This window comes from Nuphar pumila, chromosome 17 (assembly GCF_984573655.1).
Source record: "Nuphar pumila chromosome 17, dmNupPumi1.hap1.1, whole genome shotgun sequence".
Classification (NCBI taxonomy): Eukaryota; Viridiplantae; Streptophyta; class Magnoliopsida; order Nymphaeales; family Nymphaeaceae; genus Nuphar; species Nuphar pumila.
The window spans coordinates 27,560,551-27,578,232 of record NC_143265.1 but is presented as its reverse complement, the minus strand read 5'-3'; the positions used below and the strand labels follow the sequence as shown (position 1 = coordinate 27,578,232).

The following is a 17,682-nucleotide window of genomic DNA, read 5'->3' as shown; positions in this document are numbered from 1 at the left end:
TAACAGAACAAACAATGACTGGATTGTTGTAACTGAAACCTCAAAGCAAGAAGGCGTTATCTTTTGAACTGTGATGCCAAACCTGTTACAGTAAAAAATTCATTATGATGATTCAAAGGAATAGGTCTAAAAATCTCAAACTCAAAAGGTGAACTATGCCTAGCACACACATACTTTGAAAAATATAGCTTAAAGCTACAGATATGCAAAACTTTTTAAAGCATCAATGTGATTGACTGTTTATACCCAATAGTATGACAGACATCAATTTGATAGAGGATGCATGGGCTTTAAGCCCTTAATACATGAAGGAGATGGATGGCAGTAACACTACCTACATTGAGGAAGGGAGATAAGCATGGATGAGAAGGCCAATGAAAGCCAGTTGAAAAAGCTTGGCTGTAGATGAAATAAGAGTCCTTCCAGAAAGGAGAAACCAGTAAAATATAAAAAACAATGCAAGAATATGTATAAACGTCTTCTGCTCATCCCGCCATAATACTACGTCCGCAACTGCATCAGGAAAAAAAATGATTGCTCAAAAGCAAAGAACATGGGAAAAAAGAAGAGGTACTATGGACATTGCCACCTCACCTTCTCCACCACCAAGTAGTTTGTATGATTTTGATGGTTCAGAGAAATCTCGATGTTTTAACTGAGGCAAATCTGATACTAAAGGGGAGCATGGTTCAATAGTCAATGTGATACCTTCCTAGAACAACAGAAACAATAGCACAAGATGAAGAAAAAGTAAGAACTGCAACTTTTTAATTTTTAATTTGATGAAACATTTAAGATAAGCATCCATGAACTACATGAGTCAATACTATGAAACTTTGGGAAAGGGTGATTGAGTCTAGGTTGAGGAAGGTTGTCATGATATCGGAGAATCAATTTGGTTTTATGCCTGAAAGATCAACTATGGAAGCTATACATCTTCTTAGACAACTTATTGAGAGAAATAGAGAGAGGAACAAAGATTTGCATATGGTTTTTATTGATTTGGAGAAGGCATACGATAGAGTACCTAGGGACGTTCTCTGGTGGACAATGATGAAGAAAGGTGTTTCTCTCAAGTACATTAGTATAATTAAGGATATGTATGAAGGAGTAGTAACCAATGTCCGCACTTGTGGAGGGGTGACAATCAATTTTCCTATAACGGTTGGGTTACATCAAGGATCTGCTTTAAGTCATTTCCTATTTGCTATAGTGATGGATGAGCTTACGAGATCAATTCAAGAAAATGTACCGTGGTGTATGTTGTTTGTTGATGATAGAGTTGGGGTTAATGCTAAGTTAGAATTATGGAGACAGACATTGGAAGCAAGAGGTTTTAAGTTGAGTAAGAGTAAGACAGAATATATGGAATGTCGGTTTAGTAAGCAACGAAGTAGTGATGGGAGTGTAGTGAAGCTTGGTGAGCAAGAAATACCAGTGGATGATTTTTTCAAATATTTGGGATCTATCATTCAAAAGTATGGAGAAATTGATAGAGATGTAAATCATAGGATAAAGGTTGGGTGGATGAAATGGAAAAGTGCAACTGGAGTGTTGTGCGATCGTAGAATGCCATTGTGGTTGAAGGGAAAGTTTTATAGGATGACTATTAAGCCCGCTTTACTATATGGTACGGAATGTTGGGCTGTCAAGAGACATCATATTCAAAAAATGAGTGTAGCTGAGATGCGTATGCTTAGATGGATGTGTGGAAATACAATAAAAGATAAGATTCGGAATGAGGAGATACATAATAAGGTAGGCGTTGCACCCATTGAAAATAAGATGAGAGAGAATCGTTTATGGTGGTTTGGACATATTCGGCGAAGGCCTAATGATGCTCCAGTTAGAAGGATGGAGAAATGGGAAAATATATTAGTTAAAAGAGGTCGGGGTAGGCCTAGGAAGACTTGGATGGAGATGATAGGAAAGGATATGAATGCTTTGAACCTCACCGAGGACATGGCATTGGATAGAAATGATTGGAGAAGAAGGATTCATGTGGAAGACCCAGAATGATTTTCTTTGTTGGTTCATATCACCGACCCCAATTGTTTTGGGATGAAGGCGTAGTTGTTGTTGTTGTTGTTGTATCCATGAAATGCCCATCACCAGCTTTATTTTGTATTCCTGTCTATTTTTTCTTAGTAAACCTTTTTCTTGTACTGATTCATCAACTAATTGTCAAACACAAGATACCACCAGTCATGTTTCTCTATTAATTTTTCCTACAAATTCATCTTCCAAAAAGTAAGAGTCAACCATGTGAATTGTTCTTAGTTCTTACCTCCATGGTAACTATTGGTGAGTACCCGAGAAGCTTTTTTGCTTTGATACAATTGAAAGTTTTTGTGCAAGGTAGTTGATGAAAAGCTGAAAGAGAAAGACAGGAGGAACCGCTCATGTATCTAGCTAGCATGCAATCAAAATATTCAGCCAGCATGGTCATTAGCATTACAGGTTTAGCAGGGAGATGTATGCTGGGCCTGTAACAAATCATCAAAGTCAGCCAGAATGAAGCTTATGCAAGCTCATAGAACACCATTCAGTAAAGTAGCAATAATAAAATTAACAACCAACAACAAAAGTTTGCAACAATAAAAAATTCCACTCCAATTCAATGCCCATAAACTACGAAGAGGTTTCAGTGCTATATTTGAACACTACATTTACGGAATGTGTATCAGTATTTTAGTCTACCATTTGTATATAGGATTGTATGTAATGTTAATCATATGATGAAAATGATCACTCTTAACAAGTTGGGTTTCCAGGAAAGTCGCCATTTCCATCATCAAGATTAAACACATCCACATGGGTACAGATTCTTGATCTATATACGTTATAATAAAAGGACAGTGATACTAATTGGTAATTGATGAGAAAAATACCTAGATCAGATGGAAGAGGAAGCATGAAATATCAAAGTACAAGACAGAGACAACTACAGGGGGTTTTTGTAGTTGCCCAGATCACACGTATATTTTCTTTTCTTCCTTTTCTTTTCAGAAATTTCCAAATAAACCCATCTTTTACTCTATCGGAAAAACAAACCATGTATTTAAAAATAATATTTTAAGGCCATCTTTCTGAAGAAATAGACAAAGAAGCCTGAAGTTAATGTTACCAATAAAATGCATATGGAATGTTCACTCTATACCTGATATTTGAAAGTAGAACAATGTTTTCAAGAACGATGTTTTAGGGTCTCTCTTTTCAAAGAAATGATAAAGATTAGAAATCAATTTTACCATTAAGATGCATATGAAATGCCTATTCTACCCTTATTTCATGAAAGATTGTTTTACCCTTATGTTAGTATACAGCAAGGATAATTTGGCAAATTCACTATTGGTAGCTCACAGATAAACTATAACAACCCAAGTTAATCAGACTTAAGTCCATATTTGCTATTTCTTCAAAAGATGTCTCATAAAACATCACTTTTGAAAACATGGATCACTTTATAAAACACTGTAAAACTTAGTAGTCAAAAGCGCTAGTCGCGGCGCCTAGGCGCAAGCCCCCAGAAAGGCATAGTCGGTGCCTAGGCAGGACTAGTCGGCTTAGTTGGGACCAATAAAAAGACAAAATTAAATTACAATGCATTCTTAAAAATAATATAACATGCATATTCAACACAGTTTATGAAGCTAAACAACCAAAACTTTAAAAAAAAAAATCATGAATGAATCTAAATAATTAAAACATCATTACATTTATAACAGTCAACTTCATCTAAATGAATATTTGTTTAGTTGTGTCACCTACAGATAAATAAAAAAATAAAAACATTTAAAACACAATTATAAAAAACATAAAAATAAGAGAAAAAACTGAAGCACTTAAATATTTCAAAATACTGAAAAACAAAACATGATTATAATGTTTTTAAATATTATAAAAACAAATGTAAAATATTAACCTTGGTGTCTGATACGGTCCAAATTCTAGAGGACCTTGTTTCAGATCCATTGAAGACCCCGACCCAAACTCATTGGCCCAAATGTATCTAAGTATAGCGTACTTAGATCCATATGCAATATACCAAGCGATTTGAGTAGATCCAAGCATTAGTATGGAGCCAAATGTCGAAGACCCGAATCCAAGCTTCGAGGTCCAAGCAATTGATGAGGACCCATTCCTTGCAGATCTAAATCCAAGTTTTGTCCTTCAGAGAGGCCCACCACAAAGGTGCCACATCAACGTTTGCAGTATCCTGACCCATATAAGGCATTTGATTTTAGGCATTACTTCATTCTGCATTTGGGACCCGGAACTAGTTTGATGTTGAACAAAATAGAGCAAGAAAGAACCAGTCCTTTTTGGATGGACCCAGATCCAGGAGGCAATCAAGGACCAGCCAGCTATGTGGGGCTTGTTAAAATGTAATGTTGTTTATATATATATATATATATATATATATATATATATATATATATATATATATATATGGAGAGATACATTTACATATACATACACACATATATATATTCAAAACCCGATAAAGGGTATTTCGGTCATCTCTCATTTTTCACATATTCTCATTTGAGAATATGACTATATTTTTTTATTGCTTTTATTTTTTTTACCTTTTCTTTTTTCTTTTTTCTTTTTTCTTTTTTCTTTTTTCTTTTTTCTTTTTCCTTTTTTTGTTTTTTGTCTTTTGTAACATGGGGGGCCCTCAACATATACGTTGGAGCCCCCTCCAACGGTTATATCCAACGTATATGTTGGAGCCCCCCCCCACTCCTCCAACAATGTATATATAGGGGTGCTCCCCTTCTCATTTTTTTATGCTTTTGTAAAGCCCCTTTTGGAACCCAATATATTGAAGTTGATATTTTTTATGCTTTTGTGCATGTGTATCCGTGCCTTTGTGCACTTGTGAGAGTTCTCCTTTGTGCACACTTCGTGTTTCTAGCATTGTGTTGGACACAAAGTCTCATTTTATAGAGATTTTTACATGGTATCAGAGCAAGGTTGTTTGGAAAAAGAAAACCTTGTGGTTTCGCAATATCAAGTGCCTCGAAAAGCGTGCCTTCAACTTTTTTGTGATTGGCGTGAAGACTCTTATTCGTCCAATATTTTAGAAAATTACTACAATAAGTAAGATTTAAAATCTTATTGTGGTACGTATCCTTTTCTCGCATGTTACCTCTCTTATGGGTGAAAAAGACTCATTTCTCTCTTGGGTTTAAGCTTAATGGCTCCAGTTATCAGTATGGGCCATAAATATGGAAGCCCATATTAAAGAAAAAGAGCTTTGGGGTTACGTTCAAGGCTCAATTTCGGAATTGAAGCCTAAAATCACCTTGGTTGAAAGAGGGGAAATCAAAATTCTTGAGGGAGATGAATAAACCAAGGCTCTTGAAGAATATAGCAAAAAACACGAGTGGAAAATGAAGAACTTCAAAATCTTCTCATGGATCTTCTCCTCCGTTGAAACAAGAATCAATGCCAATATTATAAAATTTAAAAAAGCATCTCAAGCATGGGAGTACCTTGAAAATATGTACACTTCTAGGGACTTGTCCCATAAGTATTATCTCCAAAAGAGGGTGTTAACTCTTCTCCAAGGGAAAATGACTATAAGGGAGTATTTTGCCGAACTCTCTTCTATTTGGGATGAGCTTGCTATGCTCGAACCAAAGTGGAGTGGAAAGGCCATAAAGCTTCGTCATAAACAATTAGAAGAAAATCAATTTTTTAATTTTTTAAATGGGCTAAGGCCCAAGTTTGAGCAAATTAGATCTTCTCTTCTATCCTCCTTCACCTCTCATTCTCTACAAGACGTCATTACAAAATTAAGTGGAGAAGAAACTCGTATGGGCATTAGCAAGCAAAGTCCAAGTGTTCTTGCAATACCAACAAATCAAGAATAGTGTAATGGGGTGAATGTCGTTTCTAGACTCGGGAACAACTTGAGGACATATAAACCTCTTCATTTTAAAAATCAAAATCATGAATCCAATGGAGGACAAGGCGGAAGAAGGGACTATAGCAAAATTGTGTGTCACTTTTACAAAAAACCGAGACACATTAAATTGGTTTGTCCCAAATGGAAGAAATTATTGGCTATGGTGACCACATCCCAACCACAAAAAGAAAAAAGTATATCTACTTCCTCAAATGGAGCTCTCTCTAAATCAAATTATGGAAGCTCTTCAACCTCTTCTTAAAGGAGCCATTTCCGGTGCCGTCATATCTACTCCTTCCCCTCCAGGTAAAACTTTTTGGCTTTTAGACTCGGATGTTTCATTTCATATGTCTCCAAACATTTCTTCTCTTTCCGAATATTCTAAAAGTTTGTCACCATCTTTTGTTTCAACCGCGAATGGCACTTCTCTTAAAAATAAGGGGATTGGAAACTTTGAAACCCAAAAATTCTTTATTTTCAAAATTAGATTTATACCAAAATTAAATTTGAACTTACTTTCCGTCTCTCAACTCTCGGACCTTGGATGTGACATTTAATTCCCATCTAATAAGTGTTTAATACAGGATTACCGGTCCGGGAAGTTGATTGGGGAAGGCTCTAGAAAGGGAGACTTGTACTATGTGGACTCTCTTCAAATCCCTAAAACTCATTTTTGTAATGTGGTCCAACATAAAGACATAAATGTTTGACACAAAAGACTTGGTCATCCCAACATTACCAAGTTATCCTATTTGCATTTTATTAAAAATCTTTGTAAAAGTACTTTCTCTTGTAATGATTGTATTCTTGGAAAAATGAAAAGTATGCATTTTGAACAAAGATCTATGTTTACCACAAAACCTTTTGAAATTATTCATTCGGATGTTTGGGGACCGACACCCGTCATATCCAAGGAAGGTTTTGCCTATTATGTAATTTTTGTGAATGATTTTTCTCGATATTGTTGAATATATTTCCTTGAACATAAACATGAAGTTTTTTCATATTTTAAATCATATCTTATGATAATTAAGAATCAATTTAATAGTAATTTAAAGATATTTAGGACTAATTCATGAGGCGAATATCTTTCCAATGAATTTAAGAAATATCTTGAAGACTATGGTATTGTTCATCAAAGATCGTGTCCTAAGACCCCACAACAAAACGGGTTAGCTGAAAGGAAGCATAGGCATATCATTGAAACCACTAGAACTCTTCTTATATCCCAAAGCATTCCAAAAACTTTTTGGGCCGAGGCAGCTCTTGCACCTGTTTATCTTATTAATCGTCTTCCATCCAAAAATTTAGATAAAATTTCTTCTTTTGAGACTCTATATGGTAAAGAACCCGATTATAATAGATTGAGAATTTTTTGTTGTAAGTATTTTGTTCTTATAGATAAAAATGATAAAGTCTCACCAAAAGCCATTTCTTGTGCTTTTCTTGGCTATTCTGAAACCCAAAAAGGATTTCGATATTATGACACTAAAAATGATAAGTTATATGTCTCAAGAAATGTAACATTTTTAGAAAATGATAGTGGTTTTGAAAAGAATGAATCACACTTAGAAAATGCCGACTATTCCTTTTTATTTGATGATGATATCTCTAGTGATGATGAATTAACATATGATAGTGACAAAGAATTAGTTAAAAATAACAATGATTCTAATCATTCTACCTCTCAAGAAGAAAATATAACTAGAGACCCTATCACCTATACTCATAGAGATAGAAGTACTTTTAGAAGTGCTATTGAACAATACAGTGAACCTAGCGAATCTATCTACACACATGATACAAATCCTAGAAGAACCGAAAGAACTAGAAAAACTCCCTCTAGATTCGTTTCCTTTGATTCTTTCTCTCATAAATATCAGGGTTGTTTAAGTGTCATTCACTCATATTTTGAACAAAAAAACTTTGAAGAGGCCAAAAGATGTGTCGAATGGAGAGAAGCCATGGAGAGTGAACTCAAAGCGCTTAGAAAAGCTGACACTTGGGAATTTCAAACGTTTCTCAATGAAAAGAAAACTATAGGATGTTGATGGGTGTTCAAAGTCAAAACCAAGAGTGATGGATCTCTTGAGAGGTATAAAGATCGCTTAATAGCTAAAGGGTATAGTCAAGAATATGGAATTGACTATGAAGAGACATTTGCTCCAATAGCATGTATGGTTACTGTCAGATGTCTTATCACCATTGCTTCAATTAGAAAATGAAATATTTTTCAAATGGACGTCAAAAATGCCTTTTTAAAGAGATCTTAATGAAGAAGTCTATATGAATGCTCCACCTGGTATGAAAATTCCTAAAAAAAAAGTTATCCGCCTTTGTAAAGCTCTGTATGGTTTGAAATAAGCTCCCAAAGCTTGGCATGATAGGTTTAATAATGTAATGATAAAAAATGGTTTTACTTCATGTTGTACTGATATTGCATTATTTGTTAAGAAATCTGATACAGAGATTGTTATATTACTTTATATGTTGATGATATGTTAATAATAGGTGATGATACCAAAGGAATCAAGAGTATTAAATCTGTCTTGACTTCAAAATTTAAAATGTCAGGCTTAGGATTTCTGACATATTTTTGGGGAATTGAGGTTGTCTATTCTCACAGAGGTTGTTTTTTGTCTCAAACTAAACTTGCTTGTGAGATTCTTGACAGATCAGGAATCACAGATGACAAGGTCTGTGAAACTCCTGAAATAGTAGGTTCGAAGATGAAGATTGATGATGGGATTCTCCTAAAAGATCCCATACCTTACACGTAACTGGTTGGATCTTTAACATATCTCAATATTACGAGGCCTGACATCTCTCATGCAGTACATGTTGCTAGTCAATTTCAACATGCACCTACTACAGTTCATATGAGTGTCATTCTCCGCATCATCAGATACATAAAGGGTACAGTAAACAAAATGGTATTTCTATCTTCTTCTTCTAAATTGAATTTAATTGCTTATACTGACTCTGATTGGGGAGGTGACCCGAATAACCGTTACTCCACCACTGGTTTTTGCATCGTTTTAGGAGAATCTTTAATTTCTTGGAAATGCAAGAAACAACAAAAGGTCTCACTTTCATCCATAGAAGCCGAATATAGAGCCATGGCATTTACTACCATAAAGATCGTTTGGATTTGCAGTTTGCTGAAAGATATGAATATTCAAGTTCAAGGGCCCACAAAACTGCGTTGTGATAATAAAAGTGCAATCTACATTGTTAAAAATCATACATTTCATGAGCGCACGAAGCATATTGAGATGAACTCCCACTATGTTTATGAAGAATACTTAAGAAGAACCATAGACCTTCCATATGTTACATCAGAATACCAACTGGCAGACTTCTTCACCAAAGCTTTGTGCTCTCCAAAATTTAACTTCCTTCTTGGCAAACTTTCGGTTATGTCACCCTAAGTTTGAAGGGGGTGTTAAAATGTAATATTGTTTATATATATATATATATATATATATATATATATATATATATATATATATATATATATATATATTCAAAACCCGATAAAGGGTATTTCAGTCATCTCTCATTTTGCGCATATTCTCATTTGAGAATATGACTATTTTTTTATTTCTTTTACCTTTTCTTTTTCCTTTTTTTGTTTTTTGTCTTTTATAACATGGGGGGGCCCTCAACATATACGTTGGAGCCCCGTCCAATGGTTATATTTATAATCGTTGGAGGAGCCCCCCCACTCCTCCAACAATGTATATATAGGGGTGCTCCCCTTCTCATTTTTTTATGCTTTTGTAAAGCCCCTTTTGGGACCCAATATATTGAAGTTGATATTTTTTATGCTTTTGTGCATGTGTATCCGTGCCTTTGTGCACTTGTGAGAGTTCTCCTTTGTGCCTTTGTGCACACTTCGTGTTTCTAGCATTGTGTTTGTACACAAAGTCTCATTTTATAGAGATTTTTACAGGGCCCACTTGAGAGGTCGACCTCCCCCCTTGAGAGGAGCCTTGGTTGATGTAAGAAGAAAGTAAAGAGGGGCTGGAAATTGGTGTCCCTAATTTTGGCTCAATAAAGTCTTACCTATTCTTGGGTAAGGGCTTGGAAGGTGTTACCTAGTTTCTATGTCACAGGGATTCGGCTAGCAGGGTGCCGCACCCGCGTCGACGCGACTCGACGCGGGTGCGTGTGCGGGTGCGGCACCGGGTGCGGTCAACCCTATCCTGGGTGCGTTGACCGCACCCAGGATCATTTAAGTCCATTCTTGTTTTGGATTTTTTTTTAAAAAAAAAAAATTGCCCAAATGGGCTGCGAGATTTTTTAAAAAAAAAGTAATGCTGACATCTGACAACAGCTGTCTGTCAGCTGCTGACAGCAGCTATCAGCTGACAGACTGACCCCCTTTTTTATATAAATATATATATATATATATATATATTACATTTTTGCCCCTGCTGCACCCCCGCACCCGGGTTTTTTGGAAGTGCCGAATCCCCGCACCATGTGTTCAAGAAGTCTTTCTCTTCTTTTAGATTGCTTTTAAATTGTGTTGGGAACTTGTGGAGAGGTGTGAATACCTTCTCGACAACCTATATATAGTCATTGTAAGGAGCTTTGAGATCAAGAAATGGAATTGCTTTTGCCTCGCTCCTCTCTTAAAATTCTCTCTCTCTCTCTCTCTCTCTCTCTCTCTCTCTCTCTCTCTCTCTCTCTCTCTCTCTCTCTCCTTGGCCCCTAGGCCCTCTCTAACGTTGCACCCTCTCTGCAACCTTGTTGCATCAAGTTCAGACCCTCCTTGGTCTGTCTCTTGGTACTTGGCCCAGGCCAAGTGAAAGGTGAACCTGAGTTCGGTTGTGGCCGAACCTCTATTGCACCATCTTGCATCCAAACGATGCTCCATCAGACCTGTAGCAGACCTCCCCAAGGACCCCATATGAGTCCTAGTAAGTTGGACCATCCTTAGCCTTAGCCCAAACCCACGTTTGCAACCCCTAGACTCAAATCAGTTCCAAAACCCAACCTATTCTACATGCTGTGAAATGAAGAATTTGACCCAACTTCCCATAGTCAAATCTCCCTAACCTGGCCTCATTTACCTCTCAAATTTTAACCAAAGCTTCCCCTACGTGTCCCAAGCTACCCTCCAAAAATCAGCCTCAGATCATACCCCAGTAGTGAGATATTAATTTTCTACTAGAACCTACTAGGCCTAAAACCCAGTCATGTCACCCATTCTGAATTCCCTGATCCCAAGCCCATTCTCTCAAACCTGAATGAGTTTGGCTCTGCAATTTTTACAAAATCTTCCCTCACATGTCTAGAAGCTTCACCTAAAAAATCAGTCATTTTTGTTCAACCAATTAGGAGAAATCACCTTTTTCCTAAAACCTGTCAGACCCAAACAAAGCATGTTTTGACCTACCCGACCTAACCCAAACTCATTGTGGGCCCACTAGGAACGTAAGAGTGCCCCTCCTCCAACCTAGGTACTTGTTGTTGCGTGCCTGGTCCTATGTTCAAATTTTTGGGCAAGGAGTAGGCACAGTTAGGTCAAGGTCAAGGTCAACTCGGGTAGACAGGGTATGTGTTTCTGACAAGGTTTGGGAGGAAAATCAGAATACCTAAACAATGTTAAGATATAGTTAATATATATATATGTAAACCGAAATATCTCTTAGGGGTATTCCTGTCTTTTCACCAAATAGGCATCAGCCCCTAATGGGCTGACATTTTATCTTTTTGCTTTTGTATTGCGGTATGTGCGGGCAAGATATTCAACGACTTATTCCATTATCCTAAAGAAATTCAGTAAATTCATTTGATAGATACTCTCCCCCACCATCACATTGGAAATGTTGGATTTGATATGAGAATTGATTACAAACTAAGGCACAAAATGAGCGAAAAAGCTTCAACACTTCAAATTTGTGTTTCATAAAGTATATCCAAGTATATATCTGGAATAACTATCGATAAAAGTGACATAATAGCAGTTGCCCAATAAAAAAGATTGTGGGGCAGATCCCCAAACATCAGAATAAACAATTTAAAAAGGCACAGAAGCTCTTTTATTTATTGAGTAAAATGGAAGAACATGATTCTTACATAAATGGCAACTGAAACAAAGAGAAATATCAGACTCAATACTCAAACTAGACTCTGGAACAAGTCCACTAGACACAAGTCTCTCAATGAATGAACGATTACAATGACCCAAATGACGATGCCAGATTTCTAGCTTATTACACTGAGACAAACTAAAACAATCTTTAAATGACACTGGCTGAATTGGCTGTGGATTTATTGAAGCAGCATGAGCAGAAGGAGACTCCTTGAGGACATACATATTGTTAAATTATATACCTAATCATTCAATGTAATATATATATTTTATATATATAAAGTAATACATATACATATATTAATATATATGTATATGTATCTACTTATTATATATATAAAATATATATTTCTGTTTTGTTTAGCCGTAGGGGTAGAATAGTCTTTTTCTTCATTTTACGCACATTCAATTTATGAATGTGATTGTAATTTATTTTCGTTTTTCTTTTTCTTTTATTTTTTGTTTTTTGTTTTACTTTATGTAAAGTACCTTGGGGGGGCCACTAACATAGACGTTGGGCCCTCTCCAACGGTCACATTTGTGACCGTTGGAGGGGCTCCAACGTCTATGAGTGGAGCCCCTCCAAGGCCCCTCATGTGTTCTTATAAATAGGGGTTTCACCCCTTTGTATTTTTTAATGGCTTTGAGTCAAAGCCCAAGTTCTCAATAAATCAATTCCATTGTTTTTATGCCTTTGTGCATTTGTGAGTTATTTGTGAGTTGTGCCTTTGTGCACAAGTGTTCTTAAGTGTTCTTATTGTGCATTCGTGGTGGGTTTATTATCAAGAATATTAAGATCTTGATCCTAGTATCTTGGTGGAGATACTTTTACATGGTATCAAAGCCTCGTTGAAAAAGGAGGATAGAGCATCCCGCCACTTGTGAAGTACCTCGGTAATCGTGCCCTCAAGTAAGTGAAGTTTTGAAGTATATCATCTTCTTCGGGCGATATTTTAGAAGCAACTTTTGTCAAGAAAAGTTGGAAAAACTCTTAAGGAACACATTATTTTCTATCATCTTACCTCTCTAATGGGTGAAAAAGACTCCCACTTCTCTCTTGGGTTTAAACTTAGTGGTTCAAACTATCATGTTTGGGCCGGCAATATGGAAGCACATATCAAAGGGAAAGGCCTTTGGGGATGTTGAGAATAGGTGGTTTTAATTAGAGTTATCTTTCATTAAGGTGTTTTTTGTACTTTAGTTCTTTATAATGGGGCAGTATTGTAATTAGGTCTTTAAGCCTCTCTCTATTTAACATAGAGAGAAGCCCTAATCGTATTATGAGTTCTGAGGTTTTCTTTGCAGCCGTCTCTCTCTCTTCTCTCTCTTTCTCTCTTCTCTCTCTCTCTTCTCTATTTCTAGGGTTCAGGCCATCGTCTACATGGTATCAAAGCTGTACCGATCGTGGGAGCGTGATCGAGCGTGATCGTGGGAGCGTGATCGTGGGAGCGTGATCGAGTCTGATCAAGGCTCGATCGATCGTGGAGGCCATCAGATCGTGGACGCCACCAGATCTGTCAACAGATCTAATGAGTAAAAAGAAAAATACCTAATCAGGTCAGCGATAAAAATTTTTTTTTGGATCAGTTGACAGATCTGATCACGCAGTTGGTCGTGGATGCTTGCTGTGAGTTCGCAGCTTCTTGTCGTGGATGCTTGATGTGAGTTTGCAGCTTCTTGTTTTTATCATTTCATGACTGCCTACTGTCTCGGTTTCGTGGCTACCTGTTGGGAGTTGATTGTTGTTGGTATAATATACACTGAACATGTTGTGAGATATTGCTATAGTTGTTGTTGGGAGTCTGATTACTGTTGGTGATTTTGCATATGGTTGGGGGCCTGTTTTGTGTATCTTGATACCGTGGTTGTGTGGAGTTTGATTGGTGCTAGTACTCTTTGCACTGAAAATGTTTTGTGTATCTTGATATCGTGGCTGTGTGGAGTTTGATTGGTGCTGGTACTCTTTGCACTGAAAATGTTTTGTGTATCTTGATATCGTGGCTGTGTGGAGTTTGATTGGTGATATCGTGGCTGTGTGGAGTTTGATTGGTGCTGGTACTTCCTGCTTATTTTTTTTCCTCCAGCAATCCAACTCTTAGTGGTGTTGCTCGGGAAAAATTAATGACGTATTGTCAAACTGTATATGTCTGGGGAGCTGCCCCTGTTATGAAAAATTTTTCTGCATATGCAGAAGTCGTGTTAGTTGTGAATCACTGAAGTGCTAATTATCTGTCTGCTTGTGGGCTGCTGCTCACTACTGTAGTGGGGTTTTTTTTTATTATTGTTCGTAAGTGAACAACTGCTGGTTGGAATATCAGTTGGCGTGTGGGTATAACACGCGGGGTTTTTTCTTTTTGGATAGTGTGGAGACTGTCCAGTTTTTTTTCCTGCAGTATGGCTGAAACTTCGAAAGGTGATTCAAAATTGGAACAGATGGGAGAATATAAGGCATTTGCCAATCCCTTTTCGTACGGCTCGTCTGTGAGGTTAAATGAAACCAACTATGCCAGGTGGTCCAGAACATTTATGATGTCGGTATCTGGGCATCGTAGAAAACATATCTTGTTGGAAGATGGACCCACTGAAAAGGTGGGAAAATATGTTACTTGGGATGAAGATAATGACATAGTCATGTCATGGATTATGAATAGTGTCGAACCCCATATTGCAGATGGTTTAATTTATTATAATACCGCCAAACAGATGTGGGACAATCTTCGAGATACATACTCACAAGAAACTAATGTGAGTCATATCCTACAAGTCGAACAGGAAATATACAATTTACAGCAGGGAGATCAAACCTTGGCCCAGTACTATGCCTCCGTAAAAGCTGCTTTTGAAAGACTTAATGCTCACAGACCTCTCTGTTGTTCGAAACAAAAGGATCATCAAGAACAAACTATGGTTGCTAGGTTTCTTACAGGTTTATCTTCAGAATTTTCTGTTGCAAAAGTCCAAATGTTGACTGGGTCGGATGTGCCTACTCTTGCTGAGGCATATAACCGTCTAAGCAGACTTGCTATATCTCTTCCACATTCTCAGCCTGTGACTTAGTCTTCTGCCTTAGTTGTCTCATCTGGTTATGGACGTGGAAATCTTCAGAACATCAGAGGACGAGGTCGCGGGCGAGGTGTGGGAGGCAGAGGAAAGCTTCAATGTACATTCTGTGGAAAATCTGGACATTTAGAAGATCGTTGCTGGGATAAGCATGGCCGACCAACCTCATCTTCATCAAAGTCATATACTCCTAGGGTTAATACTACTTCTCTCGAGGCAACAAAGGCACAAGACAATATTTCTGCAAGTGACAGTAGTATAACCCTCAGTCGTGCTGAATATGATGAGCTGATAGCTCTTCGTCCTTTGAGCTCTACCTCTCCTGTTGCTGGTGTTGCCTATTCAACCGGAAATCTTCTTCATCCGACTGACAGTAAGTGGATTATTAATTCTGGTGCATCCAGGCATTTATGTGGAAATTCACTTGTTTTTTCAGATCTGAAGGATATTAAGGCTCAGCTTAGAGTCTCATTAGCCGATGGGAGTACCTCCCCGGTTGTTGGTCGGGGAAATATTTCTATATCCTCCTCATTACAGTTGAAAAATGCTCTTCATGCCCCAAAATTTCCTCAGAGTTTACTTTCTGTGAGTTGTCTTGTAAAAGAACAAAACTGTAGAGTAATATTTGATCCAATGGGTTGTCATTTTCAGGATTTGCTGACGGGGAAGAAGATTGGTGGCGGCTATGAAGAAAATGGAATCTACTACTTACATCATCCAATGGGTACTGTGCATGCAGCAATGGACCATTCATTTAGTCCTGTTCAGTGGCATCGTCGTCTTGGTCATCCTTCATTGTCAAAGCTTCGTTCGGTCTTTCCTCAGATTCCCTCCACCACATCATTTCAGTGTGAAGCATGTCAGCTGGGCAAGCATCATCGAAGTTCGTTCCCTTCGAGTCAGAGTCAGTCTAGTAATAAAGTCTTTGAACTTCTTCATGCAGATGTATGGGGTCCTAGTAAGATTCCTACTAGGACTCAGTGTCGATACTATCTAGTTATTGTTGATGATTTCTCTAAGTTATCATGGGTGTTTTTAATAAAGGAACGATCTGATGTTCCAAATATTATCAAATCTTTAATTCTTGAAATAAAGACTCAGTTTGAATCGAGTGTCAAGATTGTTCGCACTGATAATGCTCTCGAGTTTAAATCAAAAAGTCTGTTACAATTTTACCATGATAGTGGCATCCAACCCCAAACTTCCTGTGCCTATTCATCTCAACAAAATGGGGTGGCTGAGCGAAAACATCGTCACCTACTTGATATTGCCAGGACCATTATGATCCAATCAAATGTTCCTGCGTTATACTGGGGAGATGCAATTACAACTGCTTGCTATCTGATCAACCGCATGCCTTCCTCTTCTGTGGGTGATCAAATTCCAATTCATATCCTAAAACCCAATACCCCTCTTTTCTCCCTCTCGCCCAAAGTGTTTGGATGTGTTTGCTTTGTACACAAACTTGGCCCTGACCGTGATAAATTAGCTGCTCAAGCTACAAAGTGCATATTTATAGGTTATCTCAAAAATCAAAAGGGATATCGATGTTATGATCCTACTTCTCGCCGAGAGTATGTCAGTGCGGATGTGTCTTTCTTGGAATCCACTCCATATTACTCTAATACTGGTTCCCCGCTGCAGGTTGATCCAACTGAGTCTTGCCCATTACCTATACCCCCTTTTCCCTTGGAATTCGTGCCCTCATTCACGAACCACACTTCATCCTCTTCCAGATTTCATAATCCTCCATTGGTATATGTGCGTAGAGATCCACCTCCTCAAGTGCCTCCATCTTCTTTCCCTGAGGTAAGTTCTACTGACAATAATGATCTTCATGATGATGATAACAGGCCGATTGCTCTACGAAAGGGGACACGACAATGTACTTTATATCCCATGTCTCGTTTTGTCTCTGAAGCCCGAATTGGAAATCAGATGAAATCTTTTATTTCAGCTTTATCTGCTGAAGTTATTCCTCGGAACTATCAGCAGGCCGAGATTCATACTCACTGGAAGAGGGCTATGCAAGAAGAAATGGATGCCTTACTATCTCAGCATACTTGGGACCTAGTTGATTCCCCTGCAGATGCTGACATTGTTGGATGCAAATGGGTATATACGATAAAGTACAAATCTGATGGTTCCATTGAACGGTACAAGGCCAGATTAGTAGCCAAAGGGTATACTCAGACATATGGTATTGATTTCTTTGAAACTTTTTCTCCTGTTGCACGAATGGGTACCATTCGTCTTGTTCTCTCAGTAGCTGTGCAGCATGGTTGGAGCCTGTCTCAATTAGATGTGAAAAATGCATTTCTATATAGGGACCTATCTGAAACTGTTTACATGCAACAACCTCCAGGATTCGAGGTTGAGGGGGAGTGTCAGAAGGTGTGTAGATTGAAAAAGGCAATTTATGGCTTGAAACAAAGTCCTCGTGCATGGTTTCAGAAGTTGTTTGAAGTAATGTCAGGTTTTGGCTTTAATAGGTCAGCAGCAGATCATACACTATTCATAAAGAAAACTAGCTCTGGCATAGTTGTTATGGTGGTATATGTGGATGACATCATTCTTACAGGTGATGATGTGAAAG

The 17,682-nt window shown here is 37.7% G+C and overlaps 1 protein-coding gene across 1 annotated transcript in view; it reads right to left on the bottom strand.

Moving 5' to 3' along the window:
• Positions 1-32: 32 nt before the first annotated feature.
• The window catches only part of LOC149811823 (3beta-hydroxysteroid-dehydrogenase/decarboxylase-like), a 76,517-nt gene continuing 58,867 nt past the window's right edge, over positions 33-17,682 (bottom strand). Inside the window, exons 7-10 of the mRNA XM_089992717.1 lie at positions 2,288-2,486; positions 595-712; positions 335-513; positions 33-82 (exon numbers count right to left, since the gene is read on the bottom strand). Of these exons, the coding sequence (XP_089848843.1) occupies positions 335-513; positions 595-712; positions 2,288-2,486 (496 nt within the window). The 3' untranslated portion in view covers positions 33-82. The remainder of the gene's footprint in view (positions 83-334; positions 514-594; positions 713-2,287; positions 2,487-17,682) is intronic.